A 17,939-nucleotide genomic window follows, 5' to 3' on the forward strand; every position below is an offset into this window, starting at 1 on the left:
AACGACAGAGAAAATTTCTATTCCCCCTGGATGGGATGCTAGTCCATCGCAGGGTACTCCCCAGCTAATGCCGGTACTCATTTATACTCCTGGGTGGAGAGAGGCAAGTGGGGGTGAAGTGGCTTGCCCGAGGACACAACAATATGACCAGCAGCTGGATTTGAACCCCTGACCCTCTGATCATGAGTCAGGAACCCTAACCACTAGGCCACGCTCCCCGTCATTCGTGGGGAAAGTAGTAATTACGATCTAACCGTTGTTCTTCAATAACATGCTGAGTAGATAATGTAATGTCCCAATACCCACAAACCCTCATTTCGACCTCCGCTCATTTTGCTAGAACGCCTTACATTTGTGCCCAGCATTTGAGCACACGAAGTGAGCAGCACATGTACCTTGCACTGGATGGGATCGGCCGTAGACTTCCACCACGGGGCAATCGCCAAAGTACTGGCTGAACATCGTAGTGTCGATGGTTGCTGACATGAGGATGATGCGCATGTCTGGGAAGGATCTCTGCATGTCACGCAGGACTACGAGCAGGAAATCAGTCTGCAGGATAGACCAGAAACAATCAGAAAAGACAACAGACAGGCAACCTCGTCCCCAGTGCTAACTTTATTTCCAACCTCGTTTCCAATAGTAAACCCTGGATAGGAAACTTTCTTCCCGTATCCTGATTCGATACCGCAATTGGTTAGTAATGGATTTCTATTGTGTAGTTCGTGTTGTTATTTCCAACGTGCATACTTGTTTTCACGATCATTGTAGTTATAACGTCCACGCCTTCTCCAAAACACTCCTTTCCTTTCCAATTTGCTCATATTAGTATAAAATGTGATACTGCATATTGGCAGGATAACATTGTAACATTTCAACTTCGAAAACAATCGTGTTTTTGTAACTCACGGTGCAACGACTTGATTCTGTTTTTACCCCAGACATCGCATGCAAAAACAAATGCTACTGTAGCGCACAGGCAGGCACCAGACTATTCCTCATTTGCATACGTGTTCAAATATTTTGCACATACAAAGGATCCCATACCAGGGTGAGAGAGCAAGTATAGTGGTGGGCGCGTACTGCTCGATACCCTGGGGACGAGGTTGACAGACAGGCTATGTTCAGGGTTTGCGTGATTTTCGTGTGATTAACGATTTTTGACATCTAAGTAAACAATCTAAAAAAATGGCATTATTGCCAAAATCTGGCCATTATATGCACTTTGAAACTTTTGGCTGTTTCGGCACGCCAGCCGAATTCTGAATTGTTGCACAAGCACGTTTTCAATTTCATGTCATAAAACTGACTGAAAGAAGGGTTTATCCTACTTACATTGAGATCTCGCTCGTGAATCTCATCCACAATCACGTGAGAAATGCCCCTCAGACCAGCCTCCAACTTACGCAGAAGAGTTCCTGTTGAGTAACGCACACACCCATACAAAGATTCGAAGTTACTTTTATAAGATGGAAATTAGCGGTGTGGAGATGTAACTTCAATATTGGGTTTGGCCTTTAACCACCAACATTTTACAAAACTGTAAACAAAATGTTGTCTGAGGGCTTTTGAGAACAACATTCACGAGGGACTCACACCCACGACCTGCTTACTAGTGCAGACCTCTTACCACTTGACCAACGAGCTAGCTGGGGTCGGCTGGCTGGTCCGAATCTGATATAGCAGTGGGTACCGCAACCAAACTATTCATAAGATGGAAGTTTCGTAGGGGTGATATAAATTCAATATTCGGTTTTGACCCTTAATTGACTGATTTTTTATAAACACTGTATACTCAGTGTTGTCCCTAGCCTTTCGCCAAGGCCATCGTGGCTTTAACTTGCCGGCATTAGGCAAAGCGGCGAAACCGCGAAGCGACTGGAGCAGGAGACCACACACGGGAGTGGCGAAGCCACGAGGCCTTTTCCAACTTGTCTAGAGTTTCTTATGTTTTTCTTTATAATCTCGATTTTTTGCTACCCCAAAAGGGTAGCAATATTCCAACCAATCATCAGCCTTTTAGTGCGCGCGTACGCGTGGCTACTACCCGGAAGCGTCGACGCGCCCGGATGCTTGCACAAAATTAAAAAACAAAAAATGCGAGTCTAGTTTTCCACGAGATCGTGACCGCGCAATTGTTCTTACATTATCTTATTTTAATTTTACTTATAAAAGTATTTCAAGAAATTCTTTGAGTGTATGAACTTATTTTTCATCTGAACTTACAGTTATTTGCTCTTACGTTTTCCTTACTCACCCTCCTTTCACAAATGGAAGCAACTAGGCAAAATCAGCGTTGTGATTGGTTAACCCTACAGCACTCTTCTTATTTGCATAAAGAAATATGAATATTTCAGCAAACTCGAGTTGGAAAAGGCCTCGTGCTTTCGCAGCTCCGCCACTCTAAGCCACGATGGCCTTGGCGAAAGGCTATGTTGTCCTGAGTGATTGTGTGAAAAAAATTACTCGTGTGGGACTCGAACCCACGACCTCATGATTACTAGTGCAGTCGTCTTACCACTGTTTGTCCCACTATTCATATGCACACTGTATTAATACAAACAGTGAATGTAGTAACGACCTCATGCTTACTAGGGCAGACGTCTTACCACTGTTTGTCCCACTATTCATATGCACACTGTATTAATACAAACAGTGAATGTAGTACCGACTTACCGACGGTGCAGAAGAGCATGGCGCCTTGTGGGCGTGGCCTGACTGTATCAAAGCGCACCGAGTAGCCGGAGCTAATGCCTAGATCCTCCCCTCTCTCAACGGCAACGCGCTCGGCGATGGACACGGCACTGATCCTACGGGGCTGTCAGCAAAACAAAAAAGTAATTTCCAAGATGCAAATTTTCAGCTTTATTTGATATCTGTCAATTTGCATGCAAAGCGTACAAGCGCAAAGGAATATGTGGCAAATTTGGCACACTGTCGTGAAGCACCCTAAAACTCTGGGAACCGTCTTTTAAAGGGAATGTACATCATTGGCTTTTGCTGTAATTTTCAGAAATGAGCTATTTGGGGGGGGGGGTAGTATAATAGATCAAATATTGTTACACTGACATGTTTGAAGTTTTGTGTTTGAAAATGCTGGAAAAACCAAGCAAAAGCAAAAATGTTCAAGTGGTCTGGTTCCCTGACTCCACTAAAGATGAAATGGATCCAAAATGCCGGAAAATTGTAAGGTAAGGGAACCAGTCTAGCTGGCCTGCAGCCGTTCATGAACATGGAACCAATAGCAAACAAAATTTGGACTGAAAAAAAAAATTGTAAATTTGGAGCAGTAGTTGAAAAATAGTTAGGTTTTCCAACGGTGGTCGGCCGATGTTGGAAATGTATACAAAAGTACCATTTCTATTGAAAAGTACTTCACACCAGGTGCCATAATTTTACATGATGCTTTAGACTGTCATTTACCAAAATCCTAGTAAGATATTTCGTAACAACTTGGTAGTTTTATTTTTTGATGTTTGCAAATGTTGTATTTTCCCTTTAAATCAGGGTCCACAAAAATCCATGATACACTGATGTTTATATTCTTTGAAGTTGTATTCTTCTTATGAGAAAGTCAATGGACTACCCCCTTGCACAGCAAGGCGATTAATTATGCAAAACAAGACTGCATCTTGACCTCGAGATTCTGACCATTCAGCGGTCGCCTTCTATTGGGTCTTTAACCCAGTGTATTACAAAAACATGGCAGCCAAATTGGCCAAGAGTTCACATTTCTTATCGAAATGACATCACTTCTATAGTTGACTTCGATTCTTTTCTAATGCCACTTCACCAACTTGCACTTTCCAGACTGGTCTTTTCTCTTCAGAAAAAAATGACCTGGTCAGCTTTACTGCGTAGAATTTTGTAATTCAAAGCAACCACTGGACTCAAGGAAAAGTAACCATGAAGAAAATTCCCTGGCTGTTCACACTGGACTAAGAATGGGAAAAGTAACCAACATCTCAGTGAGTTTTACACACAAAAAGTCCAATGTGAACACGGCTCCTGCCTTACCTGCGTGACGATGATGTTGCAGAATGCTCCTTTGCCATGCTGGATAAAGGCGTCTAGGATGAATTGCGGTACCTGGGTGGTCTTACCACAGCCGGTAGCCCCACGGATGATGACCACGGGACTGCGTGTGATGGTGTCTATGATATTCTGCTGGGACTCGAAGATGGGCAGTGAGTGGCGTTCTCCCAACATCTGAAACAAAAGTTGGGGTGTTTTTGTTTCTACATTTACCTTATGCCTCTGGGGATTTTGGCCAAAAAAACCTGCTAGATGTAACAACGTGCAACACTGGAGGGGGGGGGGGGGGCCAGGAAGGGGGCACTTCCCCCCCCCCCAAGGTTTTCACAGGGCAACAGTGCCCGTCTCGCAGTCATTGATGTGCCCCCTCGAGATGAAAACAAAACTGCCCCTCAAATGCACACATGAAAGCATTATGATCGCGCTTGAAAATTGTCTCCTCTCTTGTAATGCAAAAGTGTCCGTCAAAAACACAAATTCCCCTCGCGCATTAACGAGATTGTGAACCTTCTCGAGATGGAAAACCCCCTCGAAAGCACAAATACCCCTTTCGCAATAATAAAACTGTGCTCCTCTCAAGATGGAAAACTGGCCTGTAAAAAAAAAGGAGTGCTCCTCATGCGAATAAAATGGTCACTGAACTGGCCATCAAAAGCAACAGTGTCCTTCTGGCGCTCTCACGATAACAAAAATGGTCCCTTTGCATAGGCCTAACAAGTCAAATTCAAGGGCGGACCCAGAGAGGTTACTGTCGGAGGTGTACCGGAGGCCGAAGGGCTCTCTCATCAAGTGAAAAATTACCTTATTTGAGAACAATACGGCCATATTGAGACTATTTCAGAAGAAAATACAACAAATTTTCACAACTAAGGATTTCAAAAATAGTGCTGCTTGTACCTTTTGGAATCTAGAATCTTGGAGTTTGTGCTGTGAGTCCTGATAGATCTCGTTGCTGACGTCTTCCAGAGTCATCTAAATCAATCAAATCAGATCAAAGATCATTTCACACACACACAAAATGAAAACAGATCAAAAGAACATTGTTGTAGATAAGGTACTTGTACTTGCGATGGATCGCAAGTGAATCACAAAGTCTGGTCACAAGTCGATTCACATGTCCAAGTTGACTTGTGATGACTTGTGATTGACTTGTGATTGACTTGTGATTGACTTGTGATTGACTTGTGATTGACTTGTGATTGACTTATGACTGACTTGTGACTGACTTGTGATTGACTTGTGATTGACTTGTGATTGACTTGTGATTGTAAGAGACCAAACAAGTAGCAAGTTTACTTCTGCATTGAAAGGTGCCACTGAAAATAAAAGAAATTTATTTCAAAGAAAAGGAAAATGTCTCTGACATTTCTTTGCTGCAAAAGCTTACATACATACTCTCTGCCAGTATTCATTCTGCTAGTTTAATATGACTTAAAGCACAGTAACAATTTCAAACCAATAAATTAAGTGCCAAGAGCCAATGTGGCCCATCAGGCCAGCGTTCATCTCCGGTTTGCTTGGCATCAACAACTGAGAATACTTCTATTCCCCCTGGATGGAATGCCAGCACATCACAGATTACTCCCCAGCTTATGCAGGTACCCATTTATACTCCTGGGTGGAGAGGGGCAAATCGGGGTGAAGTGGCTTGCCCAAGGACACAGAACACAACCAGCAGCTGGAATCGAACCACTGACCCTCTGGTCATGAGTTAGGAACACTTATCACTAGGCCACAATCTTTGGAAGAGTCAGGACTCTTTGGGCATAGTTTTAAGACTCACCTGAGCTAATGGCCCCTCGTCGATGTTACAGTTGAGCCAGGGGTTCCAGTTGGGTTGCGGGGGTGACCAGGACACCCCATATGCCCCCCTCGGGCCCTCTGGATTCTCAAATGTCTGGTCGTCCTTTTCCGAGGTAAGCTTGACTGGTTCATTCTGAGAAATTTAATGGGTGGGGTATTTATAATTACGACTGAATTCAAATTCGAATGATCAAATACTAAATTATGCGAACACAAACAGCCCTAATGTCATCTATCGAGCAGAAACCTGGAGCTTGATGAAAGAGATTCAAGATCGCCTTGATGGCACATACACCAGGCTTCTTATGAGGGTGCAGAACATCTCATGGCGTGAGCACAAGACTAAAGAACAGATTTACGGAGGCCTTCCACCTATCTCTGCTATTGTTGCTAAACGACAAGTTCGCTTTGCTGGCCACTGCTACCGTGCTGTAAACCAGGTCATATCTGATGTATTATGTTTGAGACTTCCATGCACTAATAGAGGACGAAGACCTTTCAACTACATTGATGTGATTGGCAGAGACACCCAATGTGAAATTGAAGACCTTCCGTACATAACGAGGGATAAAGACACCTGGCATAACGTTGTGAACGAGATCTCGGTTGCGACCGCTAGATGATGATGATGATGAATGTCATCATTTGATATTTGAAGAAAAAGAAAAAGCTCCAGACTTTTGCTCATAATCAATGAATTCTTGGCCAACAGAAACATCTCTTTACCCGATCCAATGACAGACCAAAATAATTTACAGTTACGATTTCCAAAGTCAATTTGTGATATTTCAAATTTGTAAATTTCAAAGTGTAAATAAGGTCAAAGTTGGCTAAAATTTAGCGCGAATCTGTAGATTCTAGAATGGGTGTTCCTTACTGGAATGTTGCTGGCTGTCCATAAAAAAAGCTACATGTAATTCACCAAATGCCCCTTCCGGCTGGAGAATTTGCAGGAACAATCAAAGTTTTAAATTTGTTTTTTCCATTCTTTTAAACAGTGCTTAACTTACCTGAATGGTGGGTTCTGGGACAAAGGGAAGATTGAGCTGCTCGAGTGCATCAGTAAGCTTGGCCTCCACCTCCCCGACTAGGGTCACATTGTAAGGCTCCAACTGAAAAGGAAACAGACTCAAATGACGCAAAATGGCTTAAAGGTCAAAGGGTCGCAAGGTCACAAGGTCACAGGGCCGCAAGTCACTGTGTGGTACAATCTCATTGGATGAATTGGGCATTCCGGACCAATTTCACGACACTTGTCTCATTTTACGACAACATTTGAAACGATACGAGGAGTGTTGTGGAACTGACCAAGAATGCCCAATTCAGCCAATGAGATTGTACCACACAATGACTTGTGACCCTGTGACCTAGTATGGTTTAAGAAAGTCAGTGCGCTCTCAATTGACGTATTTTGTTTTAGAGTGTTTTCATAGAGATAATGTTTGTAATATTTAACCGTTCAAAGTCTCAAGGAAGCAGACTTGTTTAAACTGGCAAAGCAAACATTTGTGATGCGATCAAGCTACATGAGTTGTTTGTGGGGAATTTTCATTTGGAGATACAGGCCAAAATAGGGCCACTTCATCACATCACTTCATCACATCTCTTGGTGTTCCGACTTCCATAATTTTTGAACTAAAGATGGTATCAGCATGCGGTTTTCACAGCAAAAATGCTGAGATTGTGCTCTTTTCAAATCTGTAATAAAAAAAATTTGACCGGGGTCGACAAATGACTCATTTAGCTTGTTCGCATCACAAATTTATTCCCTTATTAATGATTCAGAGAATTGATTTGAAACTCCTAGTCTGTAATCTCCAAGACCAATACTAGATGCTGGATGCACAGGTTTAGAAAAAAAAAAAAAAAAAGATTTTCAGGTTTATTTACTGAACTCTTAAAGGCTCTGTAATGCTGGAAGGAGAACCTACACTCTCTATCTTTCTCTTCTTGGTCACCCCCGTGAAGGCTTCGATCTCTCCCACGTGGTACAGCTGCCTGACCAGAGACAGAGCACATGACAATGATGCTGTCTTCTTATTGGATCCCTGCTCCCTGGCATGGATAGCTGAGGGGAGAAAATAAACACAAGACGGGAAGAAAAAGTCAGAAATAAAAAAAAAAAAACCAGAAAAAAAAATATGGGCGAAGGCATACAATACAGGGTGAGTAAAAAAAAACGCAACCCAAATGTCAAGACCATTGTTTTAGTGAAGTTCTGCATGTAGCACTTTCCAAATCTAGGATATGAAAGGCCAATTCATAAGCTTTCTTTTAGTACAAGAATCATTCAAATCACTTACGTACTTTTCAAGCTACAGAATGTTAAACACAACCACCATTTTAAGGTTCTATCCACGGATCACAAAAAAGTTCAATATTCTTTCAGCAAAACAAAAACAAATCATATAGGTATATGTGTGAATTGTTTTCGTTTTGCTGAAAGAACGCACACCATTTTTGTGATCCGTGGACAGAACTTTAAAACGGTGGTTGTGTTTAAATTCCGTAACTTGAAAAGTACATGAGTGATTTGAAAGATTCTTGTACTAAAAGAAAGCTGATGAATTGGGCTTTTATGTCCTAGATTTTGAAAGTGCTCCATGCAGAACTTCAGTACAACAATAGTCCTGACATTTGGGTTTCGATTTTTTACTCACCCTGTTCAAAGGGAACTAACAGACATAAAGAAATAATTCTTCACTTTCACAACATGTTTTTACCCAAAAAGTATACGGCTTTTACTTTTATTCCATTTTCCACAACCATACATGTATATCAGATTATTCCCAAACAAAAAGACTACAATGGGAATACTCACTGCGTCTTGATGACTTGATAAACAGGGACAGCTCTGCCACGTAGCTCCTGTCAGGTTCAATACACATAACATTACTTGTTATACTAAAAAGCATCAACTACATGTACACAAGTACACAATGTATATGTATAATGGGCAGAGTAAGAATAATCCTTCAAAGGTGAATGAATAAATCCCCGTCATCTGATTGGTGGATCGTTGATCACATGTCATTGAATTATTCATCCCAATGCACGGCGGGGCCGCACCACAAAAATAGAAGTTCTACTGCACGGTGAATAGAACTTCCATTGCATGGTTTCTTTACTGCCGGTGGTGGCGCTGTAACACCGAACTGATTCACAGAATGTCAAATTGCATATTGGCGGAGGATACGCAAGAATATCCATTTGTTCTCCAAAGAAATATCGGAACTCTAGGTAAATGCTGACGCTGCTAACACAAAGAAGCAAATAAAATTTGCTGCCAAACGATTGGACCAATTTGAATATGGTAGTTCTGAAATTGTCGAGAACAGTTTTAAAATACATCAATTGGATATGAAAGTTCTGAACTTAGTTGAGGAACAATTTTAGACCGAGATAAATTGAATATGCTGGCTAGTTCTGAACTTGTCGAACAGTTTTGAATAAATCCAGTATTGGAAGTGACCACTAGTTATTGCCATCTGAAAAGGTACAACATTGATATACATGTAAGTACCAGTTCACAAGTCAACCAATCAGACTACAAGGATTTATTCAGGTGTTATATAAAACAAGTAATGAATGTTTCACATTCGTGCAATGGAAAGAATGATTTCATTCGGTGACAGACCAATGTTCCATTCCACTCGGCTTCGCCACTCGGCTTCGCCTCATGGAATGGAACATCATCACCTCATGAAATTATTCTTACCATTGCACTCACAAACATTGATTATTTGTATACTATTGCACTGTAAATGTTAAACGCTTTGTAGCCCTTTTAGTTCAAACAAAACCTCCCTTTGAATATTTTGCATTTATTTCTTCTGCAACTAAATGTGATTGAAAATAGTTTGGTTCGCCCATTGTATTAAATCCCAGTGGTTTTTTTGCAGTTTATAATTTTTTTCAAGCCACTTACTACTGTTTTCACAATGTTTTTCAGCAAAACGAAAACAATTCTCATAGGGATGTATGTGAATTGTTTTTGTTTTGCTAAAAGAACACTTACCTTTTTGTGATCCGTGGACAGAACTTCAAAATGGTATTGTTTAAAATTCCGTAACTTGAAATATACACGAGTGATTTGAATGAAAAAAGAAAGCTTATGAATTGGGCTTGCATATCCTAGATTGTGAAAGTGTTACATGCAGAACTTCACTAAAAAAATATGGTCCCGACATTTGGGTTCGTTTTTTTCTACTCACTCCGTAGTGTGATTTGAAGACTTTATGTCACAAACCGCAATCTTATAAGCAGTTTTCTTAAGTTTACATTTGGCTATAACATTTTCCCAATGTTCGCCCAATGTTCGTACAATGTTTACATGGTTCCCTAATACATGAACTGTGGATCTATGTGTAATGCTCATCAGTGCAAAACAAGTCTAAAAGGGACCAGCTAGAATAATTACGCTTAACAGTAGTAAGTCACGGTACAGTGTAAGTTAACGTGAAGGGACTGATTTAAACGCCCAATGGGAACAAGGCTGATATAAACGACTCATTTTTACGGAGCAGACCACACTGGGCCTTATTCTTGAGTCGGCCATATTGAATTGAAAGTTAGGTAAAATCTTAAATTTTGGAACTTGCGGAGAGAAATGAAAGCAAGTTAATTTATAATAAATTCCAGTCTGCTTCAATGAATAATTTAAAATTTGTAATTAAACATTCCCTAATGTTTAAAGCCATATTTAAACAAAAAAATGACAGTAAAATAAGGCTGCATGGTGCCTGCATAAATAGTCTGGCGCCACCCATTCAAAAGTTAAGAATTAATGAAATACATTCAGGGAACTCGACAAAAATGGCCAACTTGTGAAAGAGGCCCATCTTCTAAAGTTACCAACCTTCACTGCCGGATACTTTATCCCCTTCCACCATCAGTGCACCAGATCTGGGCTGATCATTGCCGTCGTCGCAAGGGTCAGAGGGCAAGGGTCGCGGGGAATTTGAGCCCTTCAATGAAGAAGTGTCACAGACAGTCACAAACACTCTATTTCCATTATGGACAGATCATAGTGACTATTTGTGACACATCTTTGCCCTGCACTGACGGGGCCAAATTCCGCCGTTTGCCCACTTTTCAGAACTTTTTTTCTTTAGGAAATTTCCCAGCAAATCACTCACAATTTACTGGAAGACCTCCATACGCAACATGAGATTGACCATGATTTCAGAAACTTGAACTCTTTAAAGGGAATGTATAACATTTGCTTTTACTGTAATTTTCAGCCTAGGACGGATTTGGGGGGTTAGTATTTTATAGCAAGTTACACTGACATGTTTTAAGTTTTGTGTTCATAGATGCTGGAAAAACCAAGACAAAAAATGATGCTCTTGTAGTCTGGTTCCCTGACCCCACACTTCAGATGAAACGGAACAATTCGATTGACGTTGGGCAATTGTCAGGTCAGGGAAGCAGACTAGCTGGCTTGAACCCATTCACAGATGTGTATAACCGATTGCAAGCAGAATGTGGTTCTAACTAAAATTTGGTGAATTGGGGGCAGTATTTGAAAAAAATCTGTTTGTTTTCCAATGGTGGTTGGCCTATCATCATGGGAAAATGATACAAAAAATCCACTTTTCTTGTAAAATGACAGCACACCAGGTGCCATGATTTCACAGGATGCTTGAGACTATTACTCACTTACAGTCATGTAATTTTTTTATAATAACTTGGTAGTTTTGTTTTTCAATGTTTGCAAATGTTGTACATTACCTTCAACATCTTTTTGTAATATTAAATCGACTTTAAAAAAGCTACTAAGCATAGAAAAGATTTGCCGATTATTTTTTAGCAAAAAGTGGTTACCAGCCAAAATACATGGTTGACATTGGTGGCGACTGGTTCCCATCCCATTTCTGCTTAGTATGTAAATTTCATCAGCTAAATGTTCTGCTTACAGTTGCTACTCCATAAATTTGGGTCTTGGAATAAGGCAAACAATTGACCTATGGTTCTAAAATACCGTAGGATCATAATTTATCAGTTCCTTAAGTGCCAAATTGACCAGTTTATTTTAATTTTCGCTGGGAGTCGAGGATAACCAATGTCCAGTTTCCCTTGCGAATGGCAGGGGAAAGTGCTCACTGGTTGCCCATTTGGAACAAAAGGTACTGCTAGTAACTGCTCACTGAATTTGTGTCCATTTTCATGAGCACTGCAACAGCGCAAATATTTATGATTTTAGCCCGGATCTGGTGCACTAAGGTCCAACCTGCTAAAATAAACCCCTGCAAAAGAACTGACGTACCACAAAACACAGTATTCAATTGAAAAACCTGAGGTTAAAAGTTTCAATGAAGTGAAGTTCTAAAACAAATGCGAGGCGTTCTGGCAAAATGTGATGGAACTTGGCACAGGGCAACAAACCAAAATGGGGGGGGGGTGTTTTTTTTATCTGTAATCTTTGATATATTTATTACACATTTAAAGAAGTGTCAAAAAAATCGCGGAATAAGCATGTTTTAATCAGGCATGCAACTTAGAACTAACAAAAAAACGAGGAAAAAATAGTTTTTACAGAACTTTGTACAATGTTTCTTAAATTTAAATGGCTAAAGTCTGATGTGAAAAACGAAGAAATCAGCTGATACGAGCAAAAGTTGCATTCCTGCTTAAGGGAAAACAATTGCCATTTTTCATTTTCACGACTACAGGACTTGAAACTTGAAAGACTTTTTTCTCAGTATTTTTACTTTTTGTTTTTACTTTTTTTCGAATGTCTAATTGAAGTGTAACAAACACTATTGTATGGAAAATTTTCTTCTCTTTCCTAATACTCACGAAACCTCATTTCCACCTCTGCCCTGTTTCTCATTTTGCCAGAATGCCTCACAATATTTAATGTTCCTTACTGGAACATAAGTTTTTGCTTAACCCTAACCCTGCCAGACGCAACACAGTGCATCAGGTGGAAAATAACTGGCGCACTTTGATACATTCAGCTACCAACACCAGTGCATGAATGGCCAGCTCTGAAACAATGAGAGCTAATCCCATAGAACAATGCCACAGTTGTATCCTGCTGCATCCGGTGACCACAGACTCTGAGGCAGTTTGGCCTTAAAGACTTTTGCCCTGATGGATCTTGCTACATTTGGCAGGCTTGTCACTTAGACAAGTGGTGCATGTTGCTACGTTTGGCACGGTTCTAGCAAACATACGCTGGAGGGTTAGGGTTAAGACAGCAGATTCAAAAATGGATCACTTTGAAAGTGCCACGTCAATCATTTCTTGAATACTGTTCACTTGTTCGGTGGACAAAAGAAGCAAGCACTGAGTTCTCAAACAAAAATTAGCTGGATAAAAACAAAATTTAAGCAAAAACATTTCAGTACTTATGGTGTTGAACATGTTGAAATTCAGACAAGTTTATTTTTGTCAAAATAGAAAAACCACAAGAACAATTTCTTCAAATTTTTTAAAAAATTCAAAAAAATTACTTATCACATTCACAGCACCATCTTTTAATTTCTATTGTAAAATGCTGCATAACTTTTGTTATCAAATAATGTCGCCAGTTTTACCTATTGTGGTCTTGACCGACTGACGAGTACTTGTATTCGCCGGGCAGACGGTTCACTTGAAGGTACTGATGGAGACGTGACTTGGCATTGGATAATGTCCAGTTGCCATGGATACCAGCATTCAGATCTACATTTTCAGACTGTTCCATGGTTGAAAAAAAAAAAAAGGTGAAAAACATAAGGATAGGCTTTTATAATTTATATCACAACTACCACAATCCTGCGCTACGCATAGTGATCTTTTACTTGAAAGGTAAACAACTTTTTTTTAGAGAGAGTAAAGATGGGAAATCACAATTACATGTACTTTTAGCGAAACTTAACAATTTGTCAAAAATTCTGTTTGCGTAGTATACAAATATTGAATGCTTCGAGTGGTGCAGTAAAACTAGCCTCCCGAGGTGATCCATGGACATTCTATTTTCCCCGAGGGGAAGCCGAGGGAAAATGGAATGCTCCATGGATCACCGAAGGTGAAGTGTTATAAAATATTTGTTTTATAACACTTCACCCACAGATTCTGCTTGGTTTTGATATTTTAAATTATTTAAATCTGAACACAGTTAAAATAAACTTCAATTTCAATACAAAATTGGTAAAAAATGTATTTCTCTCTTCCAAACTACCCCTTCGCGAAATGTTTGAACCCAACTCTGTGGCGCGATCTCTTTGGAACAAAACGAACTACGCACAACGGGCAAACCAGCATGCATTAGCACACAAATACGGCGCCGTGGAAACAGTACTTTGGTTGCTAATGGTATAGTACTTTGGTTGCTACGGGTATAGTACTTTTGGCCGTGCACAGAAAGATAGCAAAAATAGAAAGCATCATGTGACTCGCTCTCGGTGAATCAAGACACAGAATCTGTGGATGAGGCGTTATAAAGCAAAATAACACGCTCATTTGCTGATTGTGCATTTCCGTTTAGGGGGTATCGGCTTCGATGGCGCACTGGTATGGAATACAAACGCAGATATGCAAATAGACGTAAAAAATACGTACAAACTTTCTCCACAATACATACAAAATTTCTAGTTCTCCATAGGTTTGTGTATAAACATGGATGCGCCCAGCAGGTTTCACTTTGTACATGAGTTAGCGCTCTAGTAATTTAATATAGCTCTATGTGCTGCACATTTAACAACTGTTGACTGCTGTGATGTGGGACATGATGTTTTTAAAGATATAGTCCATCATTTGTAATTTGTGCATTTTGTTCGTTTGAAGCAACAAAAGTGTTCAAAATCTAATTAAGGATACTGAACAACTAACCTGATGAAGTTTCAGCTCAGCTTCAGCTGTGTATTCCGAGAAAAATAACATTCTAGGATCTCAATTTCAATTCAAAAGTTGCTGAATCATGTTTTGAATTGTTTTGAATTGCAGCTATACGCGATGTCGCGCACTGATCCGACGAATTATAGCAACCGCGCGCGCCTGTGCGTCATGCCAATGCTTGCGCGCGCTGCGCCGAACAACAAAACGAACTACTAATTTAAGTTTTCCTACAGTGCATCTTGATACGCACCGTTGGAAAGGCCTTCTTTCGTTGATTACTTCAAAATGATAGCTTGCCAGAAAGATTAATTTCACAGGGAGTTTAGTCCACTTACTATCTTTCAACCAAGTATGTTTTTCAACAATAATACACCAGTTACTTTTTCGGATGGCTGCAAATGATGGACTATAGCTTTAACACCCGAGGGGTGCATAACACTTGAGGCGAAGAAGAGGGTGCTATGCCCCCCGAGGGGTTAAAAACAGTCAAAGCTCCGTTTCTCAATCATCTCAAACCGGTACATGTATCTCACCTCTTCTAGTTTTCTCTTCTCCCCTCTAGTGTCAAAGAAGTTGCGCTGGTAGGATGGCATCCCGCCTTCCCGCTGACCTTGCTGCTCAAAACTAGAAGAAGCTTTGTTGAAGAATCAAACATTTTTACGGTTCAATTTTAAATGTTTTTTCATAACTTTTTAAAATAGAATTTTAGAAATATTTACTTCAACCTTCCCTTTTAACCCTAACCTTCCCCAATCCTGCAAAATCCTCTTTGCAAACTGGAGGATTTTGCAGGATTGAGGCTATATGGCAAACATGTGTGGCTGATTTTGGAGGATGCTCTGTGTCAAGGTCTTGGGCTGGACCTTTTGTTGTGTATGCTCAGCCCTGCATACATTTAGGCCTCGATTATAAAATCCTCTGCACTGCTCCAGGATGTCACTGGCTCTGCCTCAACATATTGACAGTGATTTCTGGAAGATTTTGCAGGATTGAGGCAGTGGTCCCCCCTCCAAGGACCAAGTAAATAATAGTCTCAAGCATCCTCTGATATCATGGCACCTGGTGTGCTGACGTGTTCAAGAAGAGTTGAATTTTTGTATCAATTTCGACGACGGTCGGCCTACCAAAAAGCTGCATTTTCTCAAATACCGCCCCAATTTTAACAAATTTAATTAGTCAACATTTTGTTTGCAATTGGTTACACATGTCTGAACGGGTGCAAGCCAGCTATAGTCTGGTTCCCTGACCTGACAATTCCAGTACTACCCATAAATGCACACCACTACAATTAACTCAGCAAATTTCCCTTGTTTCCCTTTCCTAAATGTACACCCCTGCCCTGCGAGAATGTTGAAACACCTGAATGTGTTATCAACTCATAAATGAAGGGTTTGGAATATTCCATTACCTTGTGGTGGGGCTGCCGAGTCTCCAACAGCAAGATGAGGGGCAAGGGCCACTCCCGACGGCAACTCCGACGGCGGCTGACCGTCAGACTCTTCTGGTTTGGGCTGAAATGCAAGGAAAGGAATTGTGAGTGCCGCAGAATTGTGTTTGCTGGGCCAAGACAGCTAGCCTAGTGTCATCTTTGTGCCTAACTGACTGACCGACTGACTGACTCCCCGACTGTCATCTGTGAATTAGACTTGCCAAAATCTCCCCTTGGCCCTAAAATTTGACTACACCGGTCCAAGAGTGTCAGCCTATTGGTAAGCTCTTGCAAACTGCACAGCTGCATTAGTCCTGTGCCCAAGCCCTTCATATGAAAGTGTGTAACGCTGGTGTGAAAAACACTTAATGGCATTTCATTTTTAGGAGTTGTCGGACAAACAAGTAGGAAATTCAAGAAAAAAAGTAGATAAAGTAGGAGCAACGTAAAAAAGTAGGAAAAAGTAGGAGTGTTTGAACATGTTGAAAGCCTGCCATTGAGAAACCATTGTGCACGCGATTGTACAAAGCAACTGCCTCGTGACAGATTATCTGAACAATAGCTAGCACAATGCGTTCGCCATTGAAGGGGGCCTTCGTGATAGCATTGATGGTATGCCCTGATTGGACCATTGAACGGCTTGTCTTTGAAAAAAAGATTTTCTGGGTTTAAACCTTTTGAGCATTGAATTCAAATTTTTTATTTGCTTGACTAGTCTAGGGGCTAGACGTTGTTATGGTTTGATACGCGATAACCTGCCGCCGCGATAACCCGTCGCCGCGAGAGGACGTTATCACGATCAACCAATATGACCCACAAGTGGTCACTAACAACGTCTAAGGAAAAACGTCTAACAACGTCTAACAACAAACGTCTAACAACGTCTAAGGAAAAAATAAAATGGGGGAAATTATTGCACATGTATTCGCTACTTCTGCAGGCAATGACGGTCCATTTGCACACAAAGACTTGCTGCAAATTGAAGAGTTTGGTTCGGAATTACCATGTGTATGTACTATAAAATGTTTTGAATGCGCGCTGCATATATTAGGCCAAACAGGTGCCTGCGCATTACACAACCGATGCGAGATTCCGTAGACGTTTTTGGTGACCGTTCGTGGGTGATATTGGTTGGTTGTGATAACGGCCTCTCGCGGCAGTGGATTATCGCGACGGCGGGTTATCGCAAACCATAACAAAGTCGAGCCCTTAGACTATTGCTCGACTTAAAACAGAAACAAAAGCCCACCATTGATTGCACCGGCAGGTCTGATTCCCTGACTTCTCCCACCCGTACGAGGTACATCAGGAAGTCCTTGGCAGCATTAGCCTGGGCCTCCTTCTTCCCGGTCGAGTTCCCAGCCCCGACATAGTTGTAGCCGGGCACTCGAACCTGTGGGGTGGATTAAAAAAGGTCATTAAAGGAAATTGGTTGGAAAATGCTGTAAAAGTGGTTGTTGCACCCATACACTGTACATATTTATGAGCTATTTATTGCTTCTTTCATTGGTTGAAGCAATCGTGGAACTCCGCATGGGGTGCTAAGCACGCACCAACACCTTTTTTTTGCAAAGAGGACATTGGAGGATTTGGGAAGGGTAGCGTTAAAGATAACGAAATACAATCTAAGAAAATTGATGGCAACTGTGAGAAAAACAGCACTGGCAATCTTGGGAAAAATCTCACGAAAGCGGTACATGTTTGGAAAAAAGACTGCATCCTCCTTTTTCCAAAAAAGTTCCAATGAGAAACTAGTTTTCTTTTTTTATTTGGCTTAACCAAAAACTTCCTCTAGCAATTTCTCTGCTTTCATCTTGCTCACCATTGTGTCACCACGAACTGTAAA

General features: G+C 40.9%; 1 protein-coding gene across 1 annotated transcript in view; it reads right to left on the reverse strand.

Moving 5' to 3' along the window:
• Window positions 1-17,939, reverse strand: part of LOC119721104 (ATP-dependent RNA helicase A-like) — a 37,988-nt gene that overhangs the window by 15,550 nt on the left and 4,499 nt on the right. The window contains exons 3-15 of the mRNA XM_038191001.1: window positions 17,343-17,486; window positions 16,073-16,175; window positions 15,198-15,298; window positions 13,383-13,522; window positions 8,660-8,706; window positions 7,770-7,906; window positions 6,849-6,950; window positions 5,819-5,971; window positions 4,933-5,007; window positions 4,018-4,209; window positions 2,677-2,818; window positions 1,336-1,418; window positions 396-552 (exon numbers count right to left, since the gene is read on the reverse strand). Of these exons, the coding sequence (XP_038046929.1) occupies window positions 396-552; window positions 1,336-1,418; window positions 2,677-2,818; window positions 4,018-4,209; window positions 4,933-5,007; window positions 5,819-5,971; window positions 6,849-6,950; window positions 7,770-7,906; window positions 8,660-8,706; window positions 13,383-13,522; window positions 15,198-15,298; window positions 16,073-16,175; window positions 17,343-17,486 (1,576 nt within the window). The remainder of the gene's footprint in view (window positions 1-395; window positions 553-1,335; window positions 1,419-2,676; window positions 2,819-4,017; window positions 4,210-4,932; window positions 5,008-5,818; window positions 5,972-6,848; window positions 6,951-7,769; window positions 7,907-8,659; window positions 8,707-13,382; window positions 13,523-15,197; window positions 15,299-16,072; window positions 16,176-17,342; window positions 17,487-17,939) is intronic.

Source organism: Patiria miniata, unplaced genomic scaffold, assembly GCF_015706575.1.
Source record: "Patiria miniata isolate m_02_andy unplaced genomic scaffold, ASM1570657v1 HiC_scaffold_9, whole genome shotgun sequence".
In the NCBI taxonomy this organism is placed as follows: Eukaryota; Metazoa; Echinodermata; class Asteroidea; order Valvatida; family Asterinidae; genus Patiria; species Patiria miniata.